The following is a 21774-nucleotide window of genomic DNA, read 5'->3' as shown; positions in this document are numbered from 1 at the left end:
GACAAGGTATTACTATAATACAGTATTAAATACTATTATCCTTGAACCCAAATCCTACTAATATGTGGTTTGTGGTATAATTTATATGAAGGAACATGAATACAACACATAACTGAGTGGCCACACCTTTCCTGGACCATTTCTCCTGGGATGGAATTCTCAGAGGCCAAACAGTGTGGCTCCAAAACTCCAAGTAAGCCTGGAATGTCTGGCAGGAGGTTGCTATAACAGATGCTCTGGTGCCTGAGCTGGACCCTGGAGATTCTGAAACCTCTACGGAGACTGTTCTCAGAGAGACCCGCAAACACATCGTGAGCTCCGTTTCTCCAGTTGTGTACTAAGATGCAGGTCTTCAGAGGATCAGGCCTGGTCACTGAGGCTGACATCTGTGTCTGCTGGATGAGCTCGGTCAGCGTGTTCCCCAGCTCTGATGGTTTCTGGTGGCTGAAAAGCACTGTTTCCTTCTCAGACCTCTCCCTCCATGAGGACCCCAGCATGTTTTGGGCCAACATCTGATGTAATAAGATGGCCTCAGGCTCATAATCTTGCTCTTTCCCAGGAGCCATTTGTGTTGACTTAGAGGAATCTGGATTTTTTTTTTTTTTACCTTGCAACATAATGAAGCTGTTCTCGACACATAAACACACCAAGCCAGATATCAGCTAATTGTAGCCCTTAGGCCAACAGCCTGTTTTTGGATACCTGCCAGCTAAGAATGTTTTTTACACATTTTAAAAGGCTTTTGGAAACAAAGAACTTGTGACAGAGACCTGTGGGACCCACCAAGCCTAAAATATTTACTATCTGGCCTCTTACGGAAAAAAATGTGCCAACCCCTGCCTATTTTAAAGTCCCTAGTTCCCTGACGCACAGTGGTATATACCAATGCCTGGCATTGGCTACTATATAAAACTGATGGGGACAAAGACTCTTTATTCCCACGCCCTCTTACAAAACAGCCTCATTCATTCACCTTCCCATTCAAGAAACTGTCTTGCGTGTTGACTGAGCACTCAGTGCTCGGAGATGTGAGGCACTGCTGATGTCGCTGGATGCTCTGCCGTCCTTAGGTAGCAGAAGACACCTAACAGAGGGAGGTGGGGCTGCCCTCAAGAATACCTCCTCCCACTCCCCCCAGAAAAGTTCCTCCCACCCACAGCCAAGTTTCATCAGCTTCTTTCTAGCCCACCTCCGCGTTCTGGTGCCTGGAACTTTTCATGTTGGCCTCCCTTAGGTTTTCCCCTGGTTTCAGTGGAGTTAGTGGACAGCTTGATTGAAGTGATTCCCCCAGAGAACTTCTGATAAGAAGGCCCAGCACGTTAGCATTCACAAAGTGCTGTTCTCAAAATTGAGGCCATCATCTGCAAACACATAAGGCAGCCTACTATTTGTTCTGACTGAGAACAGCCCTAGTCTAGGCAGGTCTGCTCTCCAAATAAAGAGCAGCCAAATATCTGATGGAATCAAGCTACTTCAGTCTGTAATTCAGAAGGTGCAGTTACTGGTATGACAAATTTTCTCAGCTAGATGGTCACAAAAGGCATTCTGTTTAAGTAGAAAATTTTTAAAGAATGAGTATTGTAGGAATCTATAGCTCAGGCCTTCCATTTGCTTGTTTATTTTTTTGTGTGTATTTTTCTGAAGTGAGAGGTCGGAGGCAGAAAGACAGACTCCCACATGCATTCAACTGGATCCACCTGGCATGCCCACCAGGGGGCAATGCTCTGCCTATCTGGGGTGTTGCTCCTTTGCAACCAGTCATTCTAGCATCTGAGGCAGAGGCCATAGAGCCATCCTCAGCGCCCGGCCAACTTTGCTCCAATGGAGCCTTGGCTGTGGGAGGGGAAGAGCAAGACAGAGAGGAAGGAGGGGGGGTGGAGAAGCAGATGGGTGCTTCTCCTGTGTGCCCTGGCCGGGAATCGAACTCGGGACTTCTACACACTGGGCCAGTGCTCTACCACTGAGCCAACTGGCCAGGGCCATCAGGCCTCCATTTGAAATTGACCTTTTGGTTAGAATGCCTTAGAGGAGCTGCCCAGAAACCATGATATCACTCTTAAAAGCAACACAGCCCATATTCTGTCATTATCAATCTCCAAGACAATGTCCAGTTTTGTCTTCATATTCAATATCATATGTGGCTAGGAAGTTTGAAATGTTTCATTTGAAGGGCATGTTTATTGTGTCCACTAACTCTACTGAACATGGTCAACTTGTGGATAGAGCCACAGAAATTAAAAATATTTGTATAAGCTAGAATACTATTACGGGTCAGCAGCATCTGCTTTTTAAAGTCATGTGGATTTCCTTGAGAGTAACTTCCACAGAGTGCTGGTTTAAACCAAGGTAATATTTAATCAAAGCACCTATTCTCCAGGTTAGACATTAAAGTTCTCTAGACCAGTAGTTTCCAACTGCCGGCCCACGGACCAGTGTTGGTCCGCCAGGAATCTCGTGCTAGTCTGCGAAAAAGTTAACCATCCATGCACCCTCAGAGTGGTTAACTCTTTTGCAGACTGATACTGATGGAAAAACAGTGCTCCAGACTATTCACTTTCTTGCCAAAGCAACCTAGATATTGATTTAAACTTCATAGAAAAGCTAATGTGTAATTAAAAGGCTTTCATCAAAACAAGGGTCTGAGATGTCTGTTTCAATTGTAAAAAATTAGAGATATAACCAACTGTGATTTATCCCATTATAATAGCATTAACCCATAGTAAAGTTTCCAGTTAACTTTGAGTTTTACTTTCAGGACTGATTTTATTCTGTCAGCTTCTGTCCTGACAGTAACAAGCTGATGAGTTTGAGTTTCCCTTCTCCTTTTGCTTGCCTTCGTCACCCTCCCTTGCACACCTGAGTGCTATTTTAATGATATGCTATGAGGACCCAAGCTGGGATGTCCAAAGGAGACATCCAAACTCATCAGAATTCAAAGTAGTGGTTCTACTCAGAGGAAAGTCTGTACAGACAGCAAGGACAGACACCGTCCCCACTACCCAGCAGTGGCATTGGTGTGTGATTTTCAGAACACGTTTTTCACCTTCTCTGCTTGGTAGCCTCAGGGCTATTTGGGGAACAAGATGGCTTTCACAAAGAAAAAGTCCTCTGGGCTGTCAGAGAACAATTAATTTCTTCTTATAGGTTGCTCTTCCCTACTGGAGCCAAAGTATTTTGAAAGCTTCATTATACAACCAAATAACCATAATTGCACTAGGGATAGGAAGGTAACCTGAAGAACAGAAGATCTGGTCATGAAGACCTCAAAAGCCCAATAGACATGCCAGTCCTGCTCCGTAGCTATGTCACACTTAAGAGATGCTCAGACATTTCCACAATTAGAAAACAGGCCATCATGGCATTATCTTTCCAAACCAGAAAGCTCACTTGCTAACCAAAAACAAAACCTGTTTATGTCATTGTGTTTCCAGTAATGAGCATATTTAGATGTGCCAGTTTTTCTAAGAAATGAAGTAGAAAGAATGTCTGGCTTCTGAATTGGCTTGCTTTGCAAGTTAATTGTTCATCATCTGTTAATTGATTTCTTCGGGCTGCTGATACATCTTCACTTTGGCCTCAGTTATTTTCCTTTGCTGTTTTCCTCCATGGGAGAGTTCCCCCCACAGTCTTCACTATGTTTTTTTTCTTTTTCTTTTTCTTTTTTTTTTTTTAAGTCAAAAGCCCTACTTTACAAAGTTAAAATAAAACTCATTATGTTGCAGATTTGGAAGCTAAGAGCAGCCTAAATAAGCTCTTCTCCTACAAGAACAGACAATCCCATCCCCCCTAGAGAGGCAGGTGTGACTTAGGTCCTTCGGGCCTGGCAGCTGGAGCCTCTCCTGCCTGCCTCTAGCGGCAGACGCAGGCAGCATGGGCTGGAGTCAGAACACAGGGGAGCCAGCAAGAGCTCGCCAGGCTGTGCCTTCGTGCTTCAGCACGTGTGCTTCTGGAGGGGTGTCGCCTGCTCCCAGAGCACTTGTAACACAAAGGAGAAAAGCTGACCGTAGTCAGGTGACCTCTGCTTGGCACTCCAGAAAGAAGTAGTGTGTCCTCCGGTCAGACACAGAAGGGTTGAGGGTTGCAAAAAGAAAACCTAGAAAAGAAAAAAGAAACTTTCTTTTTGAGGGAAAGGAGAAAGGATTAGTTAGAACATAGACACGACATGATCAAAGTTGATTCTCAAGTCTTTCCCCTGTGGGAGGCTGAGATCGCAGCTGCCCTCCTGGAGGGGGAGACCTTGAGCAGCCACCACAGTCTGAGAGGGTACCCTGCCCTGCCCTTTCCTGTCCTTGCCCACCACGCACATGCTGTGGTCAGCGCTGCAGAGTTCAGACCCAGAGAGCACATGGCTGAGCAACCTGAGTCCTGCTCCACCGATACTGGTAGGATGTCCATTGTTATTAACCAAGCTTGGAATGCCCTGAGCACCCACCTGAACCCCGGAGGCTCCGATTGCTAGCCTGGTCCTCCATTCAAATGGGACAGTGTGGCTTCTGCAGTCATGGAGACATGATATTTCTTTCCCCACAGGCGATATCCGCAATGACCTGTACTTAACCCTGGAGAAGGGGGATTTCGAGAGAGGGGGAAAGAGTGTACAAAAGAATATTGAAGTGACCATGTATGTGCTTTATGCAGATGGAGAAATCTTGAAGGTAAGGCTTACCAGCCGGTCTGCAATGAAGGTTTAATCCTGAAATAACCCTTCTACTACTGTGGACTTTGTCCAGGGACCCATTGTCCTCAGGCAGGACTAACTCAGATCACCCCATATGCATTCTCTGTCTCTTCCTTTCTTCAAGGAAGCCCTAGGCACGCTTTGATAATGACGTCCAGTGTCGACAGCCTGTTTAGAAACTCTTTCTGTGTCTAACCTGACTCCTTCCTACTCCAGTTTAGATCTGTTCCCTCTAGTTCTGCCCCACCTGTTCCTTCTGCCTTCTGCCTAGCACCAAAGTGCATGCTTCTAGTGACGGTGCTAGATCCACTCTTTTTGTTCCTTGAGCTAATACAGGAAATTATATTTTCACCTTCATCAAGGATGAGACTTAGGTACTCCCTTGCTGATATCAAGTTACATGATAAGGCAAGCTCAAGCCCGGAAAGATTACTTTCAGCCAGTGCACTACGGGGACCCTCTGTCACTCTTCATGAGAAGTGCAGGCCCGGCGTGCTGTTTCTCTGTTGTCAGTGTCAGTTTCTCCCTCAGTCTTGTCACGGTGAGTCCCTGGCAAATCACAAGCCATCATTTGCAGAGCAGCTGGTAGACAGCAAATCAGTCTTTTATAGATCTGGCTTATGTATGTTGACAACAGCCTTCTCAGGGAGGCAGAACAAGAATGATCATCCACACTTTACAGAAGGAAAAGGTAAAATTAGCCAAAATTATATCCCAAAGCCAGAAAGAAATAAAGGAGACCGTTGAAACGGTAGTCACAACAATGATTTATCATTTTAAAAATCCACCTTAAGGGCTAATGCATGTCCATTGTTGGCATGGACATCTTACTGAGGTCAGCAGAGATGTCAGGTGTCACATCACCCCTGTGCAGATGGGGGCACTGTTCCTGAGTGTATATGGCCTTCAGCTTCCTGTCCTCCAGGGAATGGCAACATTTGGAAACTGGGGTCAAGTTAAATCTGGTCTACCTTGTTTACATCCAAGGGCAGTCAGCTGAGGGAAACCTAAAATGCCAGTGCTAAGGCAGGTAGGAAACAGTCCCTCTCCACCTTAGAACCCTATCATCGTCCTCACCCGGCAGTGTGCCATGTACAGTTGACTTCTTCCGGGGAGTCCACCGTGTCCACCTCAGTGATTCAGATGCGACTCAGCCGCCCTCTGCCCCAAGGAGCACGAGGAGCAAGCACTGTCGCTGCTGCGTTCTCATACCACCTACACATTCAGTTCCCAAAGTACCGAATTTAAGCCAAGTGAGGTTTCTCATCGTGTAGCTTTCTCCTGATGAGGGGAAATGAGACCTGCACGGAGGACACAGTGTCCCAGTGACAGCGAAGTCCAGGGCTCCCTTCAGGAAAGGCACCTTATTTTGCTTCTCTCTTAGGACTGCATCAGCTTGGGTTCAGGAGAGCCAAACAGGAGCTCCTATCACTCCTTCGTGCTCTACCACAGTAACAGTCCCCGCTGGGGAGAGACTGTCAAGCTGCCTGTCCCCATCGACCGCTTCCGTGGCTCCCACCTGCGCTTCGAGTTCAGACATTGTTCCAGTGAGTGAGATGTCTCTCCACATTTTGTTTTGTTTTTGTTTTTGTTTTTGAGGATCTGAGTATTCTCTTGACTCTCTGGAACAGAATTGAGAGGGTTCTTATTATTGGGGCAAGAAAATGAGAAGTTGTGAAGAAATAGCCAGTTCAGAGATCGGAAGTCATCAGAGGCTGTTCTTTGGACAGTGATTTAAAACCATGGGGTCGGGTATTGGTTCTTTCTAGCGTCTGACCCAGACACTGGGCAATTGCCAGTGTCATTTCCCTTCGGGTACTTACTTCCTTTGTGCATCTTAAACTGCTCTTAGAAAGCATCTGGCGTATCAAGACTAGCAATTTTGTTTCTGTTTGGGTCTAGATAGCCTTTCTGTACCTAGGAATGTGTGGAAATGCAGTCGTTACATTTCTCATCATTTCTGCAGGCAGGCTGATACTCATGTAGTGAAAGTAAGGGGCAAAGAAGTAAAGAGCATCGGTGACAAGCATGGGGATTTGTAAATTTAAAAAGCAAAGTGGGGGGGCACAAAACAGCTAACACTTGGCTCTGATTACAGCAAAGGACAAAGGGGAGAAGAAACTCTTTGGCTTTGCATTCTCACCGCTGATGCGGGACGATGGTACCACTCTGTCCGATGACATCCATGAGCTCTATGTGTACAAGGTATGGGGCCTACTGTCTCTCTCCTCAGCCCTCACCTTCCCGAGGCCACTCGCACACCTGGCTCTCAGGCCTGCCGGGGTCCAGGCTCAGACGCTGGTGGGTGACAGCAGGACGTCTGCGGGCAGGCTTTTACCTTCCCCACAAGCAGTGCCCAGGGCTCCTTTGTTTCCAGCCTCCCCCTCCGCTGGGGGTGGAAGTCTGTTAGCACCCCTCTGTGCCACTGCGGCCTGCTATCTAAGATCAGAGTTCTGTCAGCTGTCACCTAAGGTCTCCTGCCCACTAAGTGGAGGCCACGTGCCCTGCCATGTTCTCTTTAAAAGACCCTTCTGGGGAGGTTTGGACAGAGTGCAAACATCAACCAGAAATCCCCTAGGACCTAAATTTTACACGGCATGGTTCAGGAAACACTCGTGTTCTCTACTTTTGTCTGTAGTGTGATGAGAATAGCACGTTTAACAACCATGCCCTGTACCTGGGCCTGCCCTGCTGCAAAGAGGACTACAACGGCTGCCCGAACATCCCCTCCAGCCTCATCTTCCAGCGCAGCACCAAAGAGTCTTTCTTCATCTCCACGCAGCTCTCCTCCACCAAGCTCACCCAGAACGGTAGGTGAGGGCGGCTGTGGGGTGCTGCCCTCCCTGTCCTGATTGTGTGTTGAGGGAGACAGAGTATCGCTGTCATGCCACAGCGAGGGGACTCCTTCCATCCAAAGCTGAAGGGGTCATTTGGCAGTAGCAGCCTATGAGGTTTGCCGAGTTTCCCCAGAGTGCACGTCCAGAGTTCACAGATGTGTCTTCCTCCGGCCTTGGCCCAGCTCCAGGGGGGCTGTGGTGACACGCGCAGCTGTTTCTCTTCCTCTAGCTCCCACCTGTCCATGTCTGAGAGAGTCTAGGCTTTGCTTGTTCTTGGCATAGCCAGGATTCATCGTCCTTCGGGCTTGCTTTCTAGTGGACCTCCTTGCTCTGCTGAAATGGAAGGCCTTTCCAGACAGGATCATGGACATCCTGGGCCAGCTGCGGCATGTCAGCGGGGAGGAGATTGTTAAGGTATGGTGCCTCACAGTTCACACGTGCTGCCTGAGCAGGACTCCAGACAGGAGGCCTCACTGCCTCTTGACATCTGCCAGGAAGCCGCCAAGACCATTCCTTGAAATACAGAATTAGATGAGTAGGAATAAAGGTTTTAAATTTTTTTTTAAGTTAGCTTCTTTAAAAGTAGTTATCACATCAGGCTTGTTACCTTTTAGAAACTATATTTAAACCCTACTTTTCGGCTTATTTTTCTTTCAAGAAAGCAAAATGATAATTAAAGGGCAGTAGTACAGAATCACCTCAGACCCGGTCCCCGTGCTTGTGCTGCCTGCATCCCTTTGGGCCCTCCTTTCCCTTTCTCAGGGCCTTTCTCATCTTCCTTATTTTGTGACCCTCACACCATATACCCAGCCTGATGTCTTTCCGGCTCCACTCCCTTGATTCTCCAGAAGAATGTTAAATCCGCCTCATTAGCCTACAGCAGCTGATTCTGCCCAGTCTCTCACTGCAAGTTCCTCCTCGGGAAACTTCCTCCCTCCCTGCTCCGCTGCTTTTCCCCCAAGGACCTTGGTGACATTTCCCACCTGCGGGCCGAGCAGGCCCTGGCTGTCCTCTGGGGAGCTTCTTGGCACTGCTAGAGTGTCGTCCCGCCTGGCTTTAGCTCAGGAAACCCCCAGGTACTCTCTGCTGGGGAAAGGCCTGCCAGTGGGCTCTACACAGTGGGCTAAACTCCACAGAGGAAAATGGAGGTGCTTTTGGTAATCAGCAAGAACAGCAGAATATAGGGAAGAGACGAAATCTCAAGAAGGCTGCCTGTCCATCATGAGCATTCTTAGCTCTGTGTTGCAAATATCAAGTCAGCAGTGCACTGCCTGTACCTCCTTTCAGAGCTCCACTGACTCCATGATACACAGCATGGTGTCTCCAAATCGGGGATGTTTTTACAGTCTGTGTACCTCCTGGGGACTTCTATGAAGACCTGTATAAACTTTGTTTTAATTCACTGGGCAGAGTATCATGAATTTTAGAGGTCTCTTAACAAACTAATACTAGTTTTTGAAATTTAAGATGAATTTATATTCAGAGTATTTTTTTTCCTTCTGAACATTAAAATACCATATTAAAATATTATCTAGTTAACATACAAGGTATTAGAAAAGTCTGTGATCTTTTTGAGCTGAAGTTTTTGTATTCCTCACAAGAGCACATTCTATCAGCAGATGTAGTTTTAGCATCAATAATTTGTCTCAAGCCATCCAGAAGAGAATGTGAAAAGAATATACTAGCAATTTTAAAAATGTTTTCACTTTCTATTGGAAGATTTCAAACCTCCACAAAAGTAGGCAGAGGAGTATATCCATCACTCAGCACCAACAGTCACCACCCCATGGCCAACCCTGGCCATTCACATCCCTGCCCATGCCTCCCACATTATATTGTTTTGAAAGAAATTATTATCATTGTATTATTAAATTGTGTTTAGCCAACAGAATGTTACATTTGATTTTTAAAAACTACTAGCATCCAAATTTATTCTCTCCCTTGGATTTTGCATATTAGAAAGAAAAAGGCACATAATTTAAAAAACAAACAAACAAAAAACCAAAACAGGACTTCCAGATCATTTGCTCTCATTGACATCGCTCACCAGCTGCATTCTCCCCTTTCCTGGGATACTAATTTCTAGATCAAAACATAGTTTCCGTAGGTAAGGCCTAGCTTGCCATGTCCCCATCCAAATGCCTTCTGTGGAATTAGGCCACAGTAGAGAGCATGGGATTAATGGACTTTCCCAGATAAGCGAGCTATTTTTTTTCTCAAAATGAATTTGGTGTCAATATCACTTAGATAGTCTTGGTTTTAAAATTGTTCTTATATGGATGTCCTAAGTTTTTTAGTTAATTGCTCTTTCCTTAGAAGGTTAGCACTTATCCAATCCAACACGAAGAGCCTCTCTCTGTTCCTTTGGGCTATAAGCAAACACTCCAAGTCTACCTAGTTGCCTCTTAGCTGAGTGGAGATGGGTATTAGATTATTTTTAAATGATGGTTTGAGATTGTAGATCTTTGACTTTGTTTTGGGAGAGGTAAATTCATTGGTGCATGGAAGTTTGACCATGTGTATAGATCCTCAGAGCTGAGCCCTTTGATTTTTGTGCTCTTGCAGTTTCTGCAGGACATCTTAGATACACTCTTTGTGATTTTGGATGATAATACAGAGAAATACGGCCTGTTGGTATTTCAGTCTTTGGTAAGTCTCATCTTTCCTGGCTTTTCCTTTTTCCTATCACATATTTTTAAACAAGGGAAATAACTTTCTACAGTGAGTCAGCACAAGGTTTGGATGTTTCCAAGAGAAAAGGGACTAAAAAGTATCACCCAAGAAGACCAGGCAACCTACTGGTAGATCCCTACAAGATCAAATTTGAAGAATTCAGCATGGTCAGGTCCAGACCTCAACTCTGTAGTCCTTTTTCTCAGTATCATTACTACTGCAGGGTTGCTTGGCCCCCAAACTAGTGGCCTATACCAGCAAAAGGCCCAGAGACTAATACAGGAAACCAGATGATCCATTTTTTCCACTTAAAAAGTTGACTATAACCACCAGGAAAAGCAGAAACCCACTCATGCTGGTCTGAGCATCACACTCTCTTCCTCTGTGTATTTGTTTGGGAGCCAGAGTTTCAGGAGGTTGCGTAGTGAGAATGGGCAGTGATGAGAATATTGAGTGTATTCTGCTTACGATATCCAGACCCAGAGGAGTACTGTATATTCAGGGAGAACCAGATACTCCAAGTCTACCTGATAGATGGGGAGCAAAGGCAAGAATGGCACTTGCCTAGTTTGTCCCCTTTGGCTTTTCTTCTTCCTCACTTCCTTGGCCAACCAGCCCCATTTCTGAAGGGCACAGCCTTTCATAGGCTAATGGCTCCTAGGGCAGTACTTCTTTTCCTCTTTTTTCCAACTTTTTTGAGATGCGACAGTATTTATGCCACTACACAAGTATTTTGTCTTCCTATGGTTCATATTGTACACCTGGCATTGTTATGAAGAGGCTCAGAGTAACACTGGAACAGACAGATGAGCCCCAAGTCTGGATAGGGAGTAGAAACAGAACAGGTAAGACAGCAATTCAGACACAGAATGGAAATCTTACATTCACTGCCCATGGGGAACACTAGACAAAACACTGAGTTGGCCATTCCTTTGAGAAGCAAGAGTTGTTTTGTGCTGGGTCAGGTCTGAGGCCTCTAGTGAGCCCTGGTACCCTACATCTCTCCTAGGTATTCATTATCAACCTGCTCAGAGACATCAAGTATTTCCACTTCCGGCCTGTAATGGACACGTACATCCAGAAGCACTTTGCTGGAGCCCTGGCATACAAGTAAGTTCCACTTGGCATCATTATTAGGATGTGTGTTTGAAAGAGGCTGAAGGAAAGGTCACCAATCATTCTGTCGACTTTTTTTTAACTTCATTTATTTTTTTAATTGTGTCTAAGTGCACATAACATAAAATTGATCGTCTCAAGCATTGGTAACTGTACAGCTCAGTGGCCTCGAGTACATTCACATTGTCGTACAGCTATCCCCACCATCCGTCCCCAGACCCCTTTTCTGCTTACAAAACTGAAACACAAACTCCCCATTTCCCCCGTCCCAGACCCTGAGCAACCACTGATATATTTTAGGTCTCTTTCAATTGCCTGTTCTAGGTACCTCATATAAATTGAATCATACAATATTTGTTTTTTGTGTCTGGCTTTTTTTGCTTGGCATAATGTCCTCAAATGTTCATCCATGTTATACCATATATCGGAATTTCCTTCCTTCTAAAGCTTGAAGAATGTTCATTGTATGTATGTATGCATATTTACATACACCACATTTCATTTATCCATTCATCCATTGATGAACACTTAGGTTGCTTCCATCTTCTAGCTAATGTGAAAAATGCTGCTATGAACGTGGACGGGTAACAAATATTCAAGACCGTCCCTTCAGTTCCTTTGGATATATACCTAGAGATGGGATTGCTAGATCATGGAGTAGTTCTGTTTTTAATTTTCTGAGGAGTCACCATACTTATCTCCACAGTGGCTGCACCATTTTATATTCCCACCAGCAGTGCACAGGGTTCTAATATCTCCATATCTTCGTCAACACTTGTTATTTTCTGTTTGTTCTGGGGTTTTGGGGGTGGGGGGTGGGGTTTATAGTAGCCTTTCTAATGGTTGTGAGGTGGCATCTCACTGTGGTTTTGATTTGCATTTTTTCTAATCATTAGTGATGTTGAGCATCTCTTCATGTGCTTATTGTTCATTTGTATTTCTTCTTCGGAGAAAAATCTATTCCAGCCTTTTGTCCATTTTTGTATCAGGTTGTTTGGTTTTTGTTGTTGAGCTGTTGAAGTTCTTTATATTTTCTGGATATTAATCCCTATCAGGTATATGATTTGCTGATATTTTTTCCCATTGCCTTTCACTCTGTTGTGTCCATTGATGCAGTTTTCAATTTTGATGTAGTCTAGCTTATCTTTTTTTGTTGTTTCCTGTGCTTTTAATGTTAGATTTAAGAACTCATTGCTAAATTAGTGTATCTAAACTTTACCCCTCTGTATTTGTCTAAGTGTTTTCTAATTTTAATTTTTTCATTGAGAGAGAGGAAGGGAGAAAGGGGAAGGGAGAGAGGAGCAGGGAAGGAGAGAGAAAGAAGCATCGACTCATTGTTCCACTTAATTGCTCCATTTAGTTGTATATTCATTGATTGCTTCTCCTTAGTGCCCTGACCAGGGATCAAACCCATGACCTCGGTGTGCTGGGATGATGCTTTATGCACTTAGCTACCTGTCCAGGGCCTTGTCTAAGTGTTTTATAGTTCTAGCTCTTGCATTTAGGTCTTTGATCTATTTTGAGTTTATTTTTGTTTATTGTATAAAGAGTTCAACTTTATTCTTTTGAATGTAGATATTCAGTTTTTCTAATATAATTTGTTGAAAGACTGTTCTTTCCCCCATTGAATGGTCTTGGAACCCTTGTTGAAAATAATTGGATCATATATGCAAGTGTTTATTTCTGTGCTATTTTATCCTATTGCATATGTGTCCATCTTTATTCCAGTACCACACTGTTTTGATTGGTCTAACTTTGTAGTAAATTTTAAAATCAGGAAGTGTGAGTTTTCTAAATTTGTTCTTCTTTCTCTAGATTGTTTTGGCTATTTTTTTTTTCTATTTTGAATAAAAAGGCTGCTGTGGCCTTTCAGCTGACATTTTAAACCATATTTTCTTACATAATTGTCAAAGCTGTGAAAAATAAGTCTTGCTTTTTCCATGGGAAACATGAATAGCTACATAGAACACATACAAATAAATGTCAAAGAAATAAAAATACAGTTGATAAGAGAGATAATTTAAATAATAAACATGGGAATCACAGGTTATTTAAAATCATTAGAGCAATTTTTACAAAGTCAAATCCCAGGAGGGCAAGGCTGTGGAGTCACTGGGTCTCTTGACACTTTGATGTCACTTTGGAGAGCAGGCATTATGCTACTTGTGTTTTACACAAGTCATCTCATTAGCACTCTCAGTAACTATGAGATGTATTATTGTTTCTTCCCTATTTTAAATGATGAGAAGGAGGCAGAGAAGGATCGCTTGCCCAAGGATACAGAGCTACAAGCCAATAGGCTCCGGATACGAACACTGCTGTCTGACCAGGGCCTGGACACTTGAACTCTGTGCTCTATTGCCATGTAAACGTGCAGACCTTCTGACCCTGTAATCCCATTTCATTCAGGTGACGTGGTTCCTAAAGAAATAAAATAGATCAGATGAAGGTCAAGCAAGGAGGCGCACATGGGGCTCTGAACCTTTATTCAGAGTCTATTTACTCGTCACTGTTGTGTGTTGTAGAGACAAAGCAATTTTAGAGAAAGCAAAAGTATACACATAGTCCAAGACTTTGGGAAAACTTTCTCAATCAAAGAAGAAATGTGTGTCAGGGAGAGTGGTGAAGAGTAATTATAATTGCTAATTAAAATGCGGAAACTCGTTATGAACAAGGAGTGGAGTGTTGTCTGGTGTCTGTGTCAGATGATCTGAAGATTCCACAGCTGCAGTTCAGCTCATCAGCAGGATGTTATTTCCTGTGTGGCCGGTTTAGGACTAGAAACATTTCAGGGTGCCTTGCTTGTGGACTAAGGTGGGGTTGCTGGAATTGTTCTCTTCCCCAGGGAGCTCATCCGCTGTCTGAAGTGGTACATGGACTGCTCAGCAGAACTGATTCGGCAGGACCACATTCAGGAAGCCATGCGGGTAACGTACTGAGCTCTCTGTACGCGGGTGACCCACCCCTGCAGTTAATTTTTAGTAGCCCCAGCGCTGTAGCATGCAGGACAAATGTAGGCCTCCTAATATAGTGGCCTGCTTTCGGGAACGCTTTGGACCACATAATTTCCCTCCTCTCATCTCAACTTTGCGCTAGAAAGTATTTTATACCTGATGATGTTATCTTAAAGCAGGAGGGAGCACTGGTGTGCACACAGCTCCTGGCCTCTCTGGTTCCTACCAACATGAGTCTACTTCCACCAGCTAATGCAACTTACCTCCTTCTAAACCAGTGTTGGTGACATCATGATTAAAATTAAGGTCCTCCAATACTTTTCCCTTCAGTAGGTACTGAACACTGTTTTTAGAACTGTTTTAAGTAAAAAGAGCTGAGTAGATATGTTAAGATAATCTTAAAACCTTGACCGTTAGAGGAACCCATGGTCTGCCATGGCAACAGGCCTACTTGGACAGGTTCCCCGACAAGTCAGCCCCTAGCCTTGTTGGGAAGCTCCTATCTATAGGACTATCCTGACTTTGAGTTACCTTCAGTTTCTGGTAACTTCTCTTCATGACTACTGCTTCTGCTGTAGAGAGCAACCTATGAGAATGTTGATCCCACTTGTGCTCAGTAGTTCTCCAGACAGCAATTTGAAGAAAGCTGCCATATCCTCTGGGAGCTCCATGCTTTTCTCTTTCTGTCCCTGTCTTTTCTTGTTCTTGAGTTTTTAGCTGCTTTTTAACCATGTCTTCCCCACTCTTTCCAGTTAATAATAAAAGAAAAATGGTGGCAACGTAATCCTGCGTTTTCTCTGTTCTCTTTTAATAGCACTTCATTCTGTTCTAAGTTGAACTAGGCCTGTGATTTTATTGTTCTTGTCCACATGGTAACAGGTACAGCAGCTGTTTCTCCAGCAGCATGAGATGGAAGAGGCAAAATCAAATCACAGATTCATGTTTCCCGTGCTGCTTCTCTGCGCACTCTATAAAAATCTAAAGCCATGAGGCTTGATTCTCTCCTCCTTCATGCAGCACGTCCGTAGAGCAATTAGCATGTGTTGTGGGTACTGAGATGCAAAGAGGAGTAAGACAGTCCTGTTCCCTTGAAGACCACGTCTCCAGTGTCCCAAAGGGAAGCGGGCCCAGGCACGGGTGTGGAGCAGGGTCCTGAGTGTAATGTGAGGACCTGGTTTTTCCTTCTTCTCAGAGCCCAGCACCTGTCAGGGGCCTTGCGTAATACTTGAAAGAGTAAAGGTTGAGTTAAATATAAAAGATTTTATGTGAGTCCATAAAATTGCTTGAGGATACTGGAGAAAGCATTACAGAAGTTGTTTTCTCTTAAGAATTATTCATTCAGTCATTTATTCAATCAGTATTGCTAGAGACCTGCCATGTGTTAGACCCGGTATTTAGCCCCATGGACTCAGCAGAGGCCCAAGCAAGCAAGGCTAGGCCTTCAGGGCACTTCCATCCAAGTGGGGGAAGTACAGACAATGAACATGTAAAGGGGGGGCGGAGTCGGTGTGTACTGGGAAGGAAATAAACTGGAAATAAGCCAGGAACTGACTGGATGGAGAGGAAGATTTACTTCAGATCAAGATTTTAGGGAAAGCTTCTCTGAGGTGACAGGTGAGCTGAAATCCGTGTGAAGAGCTAGGACGAGCCTTCCAGATGGAGGAGGCAGCATGTTTAAAGTCTGTATGGAGAAGAGCTTGAGTTTCTAAGCAACCAATGTGGCTAATGTGACCAAAATGTGGGCTTTCAAATGTGAGATTGAATATGGGAGGTGACAAAGTAAGAACTAAGGCTGGTCCCAAGGGGCCCAGCGAGGCCAGCTGGTTGGTGCAGGGCCACTTAGGAAGCAGCTGAGGCCTGGGTGGGGAGGCGGGGAGCTGCATCTGGGGCACTTTTCTGAGGCTCCTCCTGCTTGTTCTTAGCGCTCCAGACTTGGTTCAACCCACTCCTAATGCATCCGGACCACAGTTTTATCAGACTTTTCCCCTTCTTCAGCACATGCCAGTTTACAAGCCCTCTACAGCCAGCCAGGAAGTCTCCCTCCGACCCTGTTGTCGTCTCTCCTCCCAGGACACACGTGCTCCTGGCCGGGCACCTCTCCTTCGGCGCCACGTGGCGTGGACCAGGAAACCTCTTCTTTATTGCTGAGTCACTGCCTCCTGCCCTTCTTATTTCGTCTCTTCCTTTCGCTTGCTGAGTCAAGACCTTTCCAGGAAGGTTCTAGAGAAGGTGAAAGTCAAGGTGGTGGTGTGTGTCCTCTTGTGAAGGACCGGTGGGAGCGTCCTTGGCGGGTTGAGGACGGCTTTCCCTGAGGCGTTCCGGACAGACAGCACCCTGCTCGCTACCGGGCTGCCTCAGGTCCTTCCCGGGAACCTGGGAGGGGACAGAGAGGGCGCAGTGGAGCTGATGGTAGGAACATTTAACAACTTTTAGGATCTCTTTTCCTTCCAGGTTTACTGACTTAGGTAGAAAAGACAGAGCAGCCCCCTCAGCCACAGTTAAGTGTTCCATTGTCTCCACGCAGAGTCCAGAGCATCCTTGAACTCTGAACAAGCTCCATCAGTTCTGTGCCTCATCCTCGACCCCATGGTCCATCCTCCTGCCCTTCCCCAGTGGGGTCTGTCAGAGGTAGCCAGAGGCAGTCCTGGCCAATCCGGCGCTGACTAAACATCAGGAGGAATGGGAGTGGGGGCGTCCGTGGTGATGGATGACTGGAAGTGGGCTTGTTTTCCACGCCCTCACACTAGTTTTCACAGGGCCGCCTGCGACACCCGCCTTGTGCTCCTTGCCGAGGTGTTCTAGATTTTAGAACTTAATGGAGGAATGGAGTCCTTATGCCCAGGAAGAGCAGGGAGCTTTGCTGTCTGGCTCTGCCTCTCGCTCTGAAATTGTGCATGTTTGAAGCCACTCAGCACATCTCTTGTGCTAGCTGTTTCAAACTGAAAAAAGACTGGTGATGGGGAAAGTTTGCTTTTTAAATTAGAATATGTAGTGCAGACTTCCAGGTTCCTCACAGACTAGGCGATGAACAGAGGCCACTGAACAGAGGCCGTAGCTTTTATGGCGATGAGGCCATACACTGTAACTTCTACACAATCTTCTGGTGTGAGCCTTGCAAAGCACACTTTTCTGAATTAGCCATTAGCTGATGCCACTGAACTTTGTGTGGGACACACACACACACAGTTTTGCTTTGCCAAACTCTGATATGGCTAGATCAGGGGTCGGGAACCTATGGCTCACGAGCCAGATGTGACTCTTTTGATGGCTGCATCTGGCTCGCAGACAAATCTTTAATAAAAAAAAAAAGTTAAAAATATAAAACATTCTTATATATTACAATCCATTCATTTCTTACCGCTCATGTTCATGGTTGCGGGTGGCTGGAGCCAATCACAGCTGTCCTCCGGGACAACACCAGATTTTTATTGGATAATGCATAACGTACACAGGTCGTTGTATGGCTCTCATGAAATTACATTTTAAAATATGTGGGAATTACATTTTAAAATATGTGGCGTTTATGGCTCTCTCAGCCAAAAAGTTTCCCGACCCCCGGGCTAGATCATGAAAGGTAGCTTGAGAATTGTTTCCTGTTGTATTTCAAGTAATTGAGCTCCATTTGTTTGATCCTTAAGCTTGTTTCTCCCCAAAGTCTCTGCCTTTCCAGTGTCTGGGAAAGAAATGGCATTTCTTTGATTAAAAAACATAGCCTTGGATCTTGACTCGGTTCTTTTACAAGAGAATTTCTCTGCTCAGAAGCATGAGCCAAGCTGTAAGGACTCATCCGGGTCAGACTCTGCTCCCAAATGTGTTCTTGGAGCTTCATCTTCTGCATTGTTCGTGGCGGGCACCCTGCTGGGGGTGGGGGAAGAGGGTTGGAGAGTGGGTGTGTCAGGTCCACCACCTGCTGTGCAACCCGAGGCAAGTTTGCTCCAGCCTTGACCCCTGGGGAGGAGGCTGACACCCTGTCAGGCCCCAGCTACAGCTCAGAAACGCCGATGACTCCTTAAAGGACTCTTCCTTCTTGGAGTAAATTCAGAAGAGGTTCTTACAGCCTTGCCTGTGAAAGCGCTTATTTCCAGACCTGAAAAAAGATGCCGAGATGCTGAATTTTCTCTTGATTCTGTATGTGCTTGTATTCAACTGTTTCCATGACAGTCTGTGATTCCTCACTCCCAGAATCTCGCAACACAGTTATGGAGCGGTTTATCTTCTCTCAGGAGGAAGATAGCTACTGCTCAGGGACCACTTGGACTTGAAGTCAAAAAAATAAAGTGCTTGTCTCTGCAGTTGGAATTGTCCATCACCTGAGTTTAGTGTAGAATTTCCTGTTACTTCATTCCCCTCTGTGTTAGTGCCTGGCCATCCCTAACACCTTTCTGTCCTTTTCTTTTGTTCCCACACCTTCAGGCCTTAGAGTACCTTTTCAAGTTCATCGTGCAGTCAAGGATCCTGTACTCACGAGCCACCTGTGGGATGGAAGAGGAGCAGTTCCGATCCAGCATCCAAGAGCTTTTCCACTCCATCCGGTTTGTGCTCAGTCTGGACAGCAGGAACTCGGAAACGCTGCTCTTCACGCAGGTCTGTGAGCTGTCAGGAGGCGGTGGTGCTGGGTGCTTTTGTCTTAGTAGGTGACGTCTTTGTCCTCTGGCTTCCAGAGCCTGGCTCCTGGGTGTTGATTAAGGGATGGTTTACAAGGAAATACCTGATAGAACAAAAGGCTGTGTGTAGGCCCTGGCCGGTTGGCTCAGCGGTAGAGCGTCGGCCTAGCGTGCGGAGGACCCGGGTTCGATTGCCGGCCAGGGCACACAGGAGAAGCGCCCATTTGCTTCTCCACCCCTCCGCCGCGCTTTCCTCTCTGTCTCTCTCTTCCCCTCCTGCAGCCAAGGCTCCATTGGAGCAAAGATGGCCCGGGCGCTGGGGATGGCTCCTTGGCCTCTGCCCCAGGCGCTAGAGTGGCTCTGGTCGCAACATGGCGACCCTGGTGGGCAGAGCGTCGCCCCTGGTGGGCCTGCCGGGTGGATCCCAGTCGGGTGCATGCGGGAGTCTGTCTGACTGTCTCTCCCTGTTTCCAGCTTCAGAAAAAAGAAAAAAAAAAAAAAAGGCTGTGTGTATTTCTAAACCAGCTGTGCCCCAGCTGCCAGTGTACAACAGCACAGTGGCTCTGTGGCAGAGAAGCACAGCTTGTTCTCAGGAGCCCTCTTGAGATGAAATTTGTTTAGCTGCCATACTTTAGTTATTTATCAGCATGTTATTCACAGAGAATATTCACGATATATAGAGAATTTAATTTCCTAGTCAATTTGTTTTTAAAACTTCAGATTACTACTTGTCCATACCAGCAGTTAAGAATGAAATAGGTTGAAAAGTAGCAGAAATAACTAGAAACTTTGGCCAAGAATTGGGGTTAGATTCTATTAGAAATGTCAGTGTGGGGAGGTAATTTGCTTCCTTACTATCAAAAGTACCTGGTCAGCTAATCTGTTTCCTTCTTCATACAGTCTCACCCCGGAGGGCATCGAGGGTATTGTCCACTCCCCCGGTCACAGGGAGTTCTTTTCTCTTATAAATGTCAGACATGTTTCTAATGGATTGCATACACTTCTTGGATTTTTTGAAGCCAATTATTACCTCAAAACCTATCAGCTAAGACCAGGTCGCCTTTCTCGCGTCCCCTCATTCAGTCACTGCCAGCACTGTCATGAGTGCAGATGTATGTTTACACATCTCATTTAAGATTAGAAGAATCTTTTTTCCCCATGTGTCTCTGTGTTGCCCCTTGATACCAATTGCCTTTAGGCCCCATGGCCCAGAAAACAAGTGAGCAATTGGGGGCTAGACTCTATAACAAGTGGTGATACTTCAAGGTCACCAAGTGCCTCTATAAGAAAGACTCCTTCCATGGTCTCGCCTCCTGAGTGCCCCAAACAACTCATCCTCCTCCTCCCCTCTCTCTCCCAGCCTGTCTGTTCTGCCAACAAGGTCCTAGGAGCCCTCTCCTCAGCCTGCACAGAGGGGTATCTGACTCAGAGGTCGCTAGCAGAGTGAGGCAGGTGTGCTTTCTGAGAACTCAGGAGAAACGGTTGAGGTCTAGACTCAGGTTAGACCTGAGTCGGGATCAGACCTGCTTCTCTGGTGCCAGGCTTGTGTTGCCTGAATTTCAGAAGTCTCACCAGTCTATTATTCAGTCAGATTTGATGTCTGATTCTGACCACTAGATGATGTTAGGGTGCAGTGTTCTGTCTTGCATAAGGATAGGATAGGAAATGGCATTATTTATTTATTTTTTAATTTTTTTGTATTTTTCTGAAGTTGGAAATGGGGAGGCAGTCAGACAGACTCCTGCATGTGCCTGACCGGGATCCACCCGGCATGCCCACCAGGGGGCGATGCTCTGCCCATCTGGGAGCGTCACTCTGTTGCAACCAGAGCCATTCTAGCACCTGAGGCAGAGGCCACAGAGCCATCCTCAGTGCCTGGGCCAACTTTTTGCTCCAATGGAGCCTTGGCTGCAGGAGGGGAAGAGAGAGACAGAGAGGAAGGAGAGGGGGAGGGGTGGAGAAGCAGATGGGCGCTTCTCCTGTGTGCCCTGGCCAGGAATGGAACCCGGGACTCCTGCATGCCAGGCCGACACTCTACCACTGAGCCAACCGGCCAGGGCAGGAAACGGCATTATTTAAGAGAGCAAATCAGCTACTGTTTGTTGTTGATTATGAAGTGCCTGCCTTTCCCCCTTTGTCTAGTGTGTCTAGCTGCTTATGGTAATACATTTTTGTGCTGGATCTAGCTACTGAAAAATAAGCTCCTTGTTATCTTAGGGAATTAAAAGTCATCAATGGAATTCATGTAAGTTCTATACTTGGGCCTGGCCTGAGTGTAGACTGCAGTATGACAGACCTGTTTCCCGGAGGCATAGACTCCTGCTCACTCCGGGCCAGTGTCTGCTGCCTGATGAATCAGTCAGGAAAAACAGCCTTGCCCTGTCCAGGTGGCTCGATTTAGAGCATTGTCCTTATATGCAGAGGTTGCCGGTTCAATCCCTGGTCAGGACACATACACGTTTCTGTCTGTCTGTCTCTCCCTGTTTTTCCTCTCTAAAATCAATCAATAAATTTAAGAAAGAAAACTATTTTAAAAAAAGGAAAACAGTCTCACTCTTCTACCAGCCACACAGGAAGAGTGTACTCTCACCTCCTTGTCTTGAGGTGACACTCCATTTCACTTTGCACCTCTTGGGCAGATCGTGTAAGAGGACTGGGAAGTGGAAAAGGCCCCCTTCATGCGGCCTCCATGTAGACGAGAGAACAGTGAAAGCCAACGTTTACTGTGTGTCAGGCGCTCCACTGGAGATACACTTTATGTAGCTAATGTTTTCCCCCATGCCAATGTCAGGAGATAAGTAACAGCATCACCCCCATTTTATAGATGAGGAAACTGAGAATCAGGCACTAACTCACCCAAGGTTCTGTGGCAGTTAAGTGGTAAAGCTGGGATTTGAACTCATGCCTATCTA

At 45.8% G+C, this 21774-nt stretch overlaps 1 protein-coding gene across 7 annotated transcripts in view; it reads left to right on the top strand.

Moving 5' to 3' along the window:
• DOCK3 (dedicator of cytokinesis 3) overlaps positions 1–21774 on the top strand; it is a 257811-nt gene that overhangs the window by 159763 nt on the left and 76274 nt on the right. For all 7 annotated transcript variants that reach the window (XM_066245908.1, XM_066245906.1, XM_066245904.1 and 4 more), the window contains exons 15-23: positions 4531–4655; positions 6063–6225; positions 6777–6883; positions 7317–7488; positions 7832–7929; positions 10081–10164; positions 11198–11298; positions 14150–14231; positions 18672–18842. In XM_066245908.1, coding sequence (XP_066102005.1) covers positions 4531–4655; positions 6063–6225; positions 6777–6883; positions 7317–7488; positions 7832–7929; positions 10081–10164; positions 11198–11298; positions 14150–14231; positions 18672–18842 — 1103 coding nt within the window. The remainder of the gene's footprint in view (positions 1–4530; positions 4656–6062; positions 6226–6776; positions 6884–7316; positions 7489–7831; positions 7930–10080; positions 10165–11197; positions 11299–14149; positions 14232–18671; positions 18843–21774) is intronic.

Source organism: Saccopteryx bilineata, chromosome 10 (genome assembly GCF_036850765.1).
Source record: "Saccopteryx bilineata isolate mSacBil1 chromosome 10, mSacBil1_pri_phased_curated, whole genome shotgun sequence".
Taxonomy (NCBI): Eukaryota; Metazoa; Chordata; class Mammalia; order Chiroptera; family Emballonuridae; genus Saccopteryx; species Saccopteryx bilineata.
Note: the sequence above shows the minus strand (reverse complement) of the source record. Positions and strands in the feature narration are given on the sequence as shown.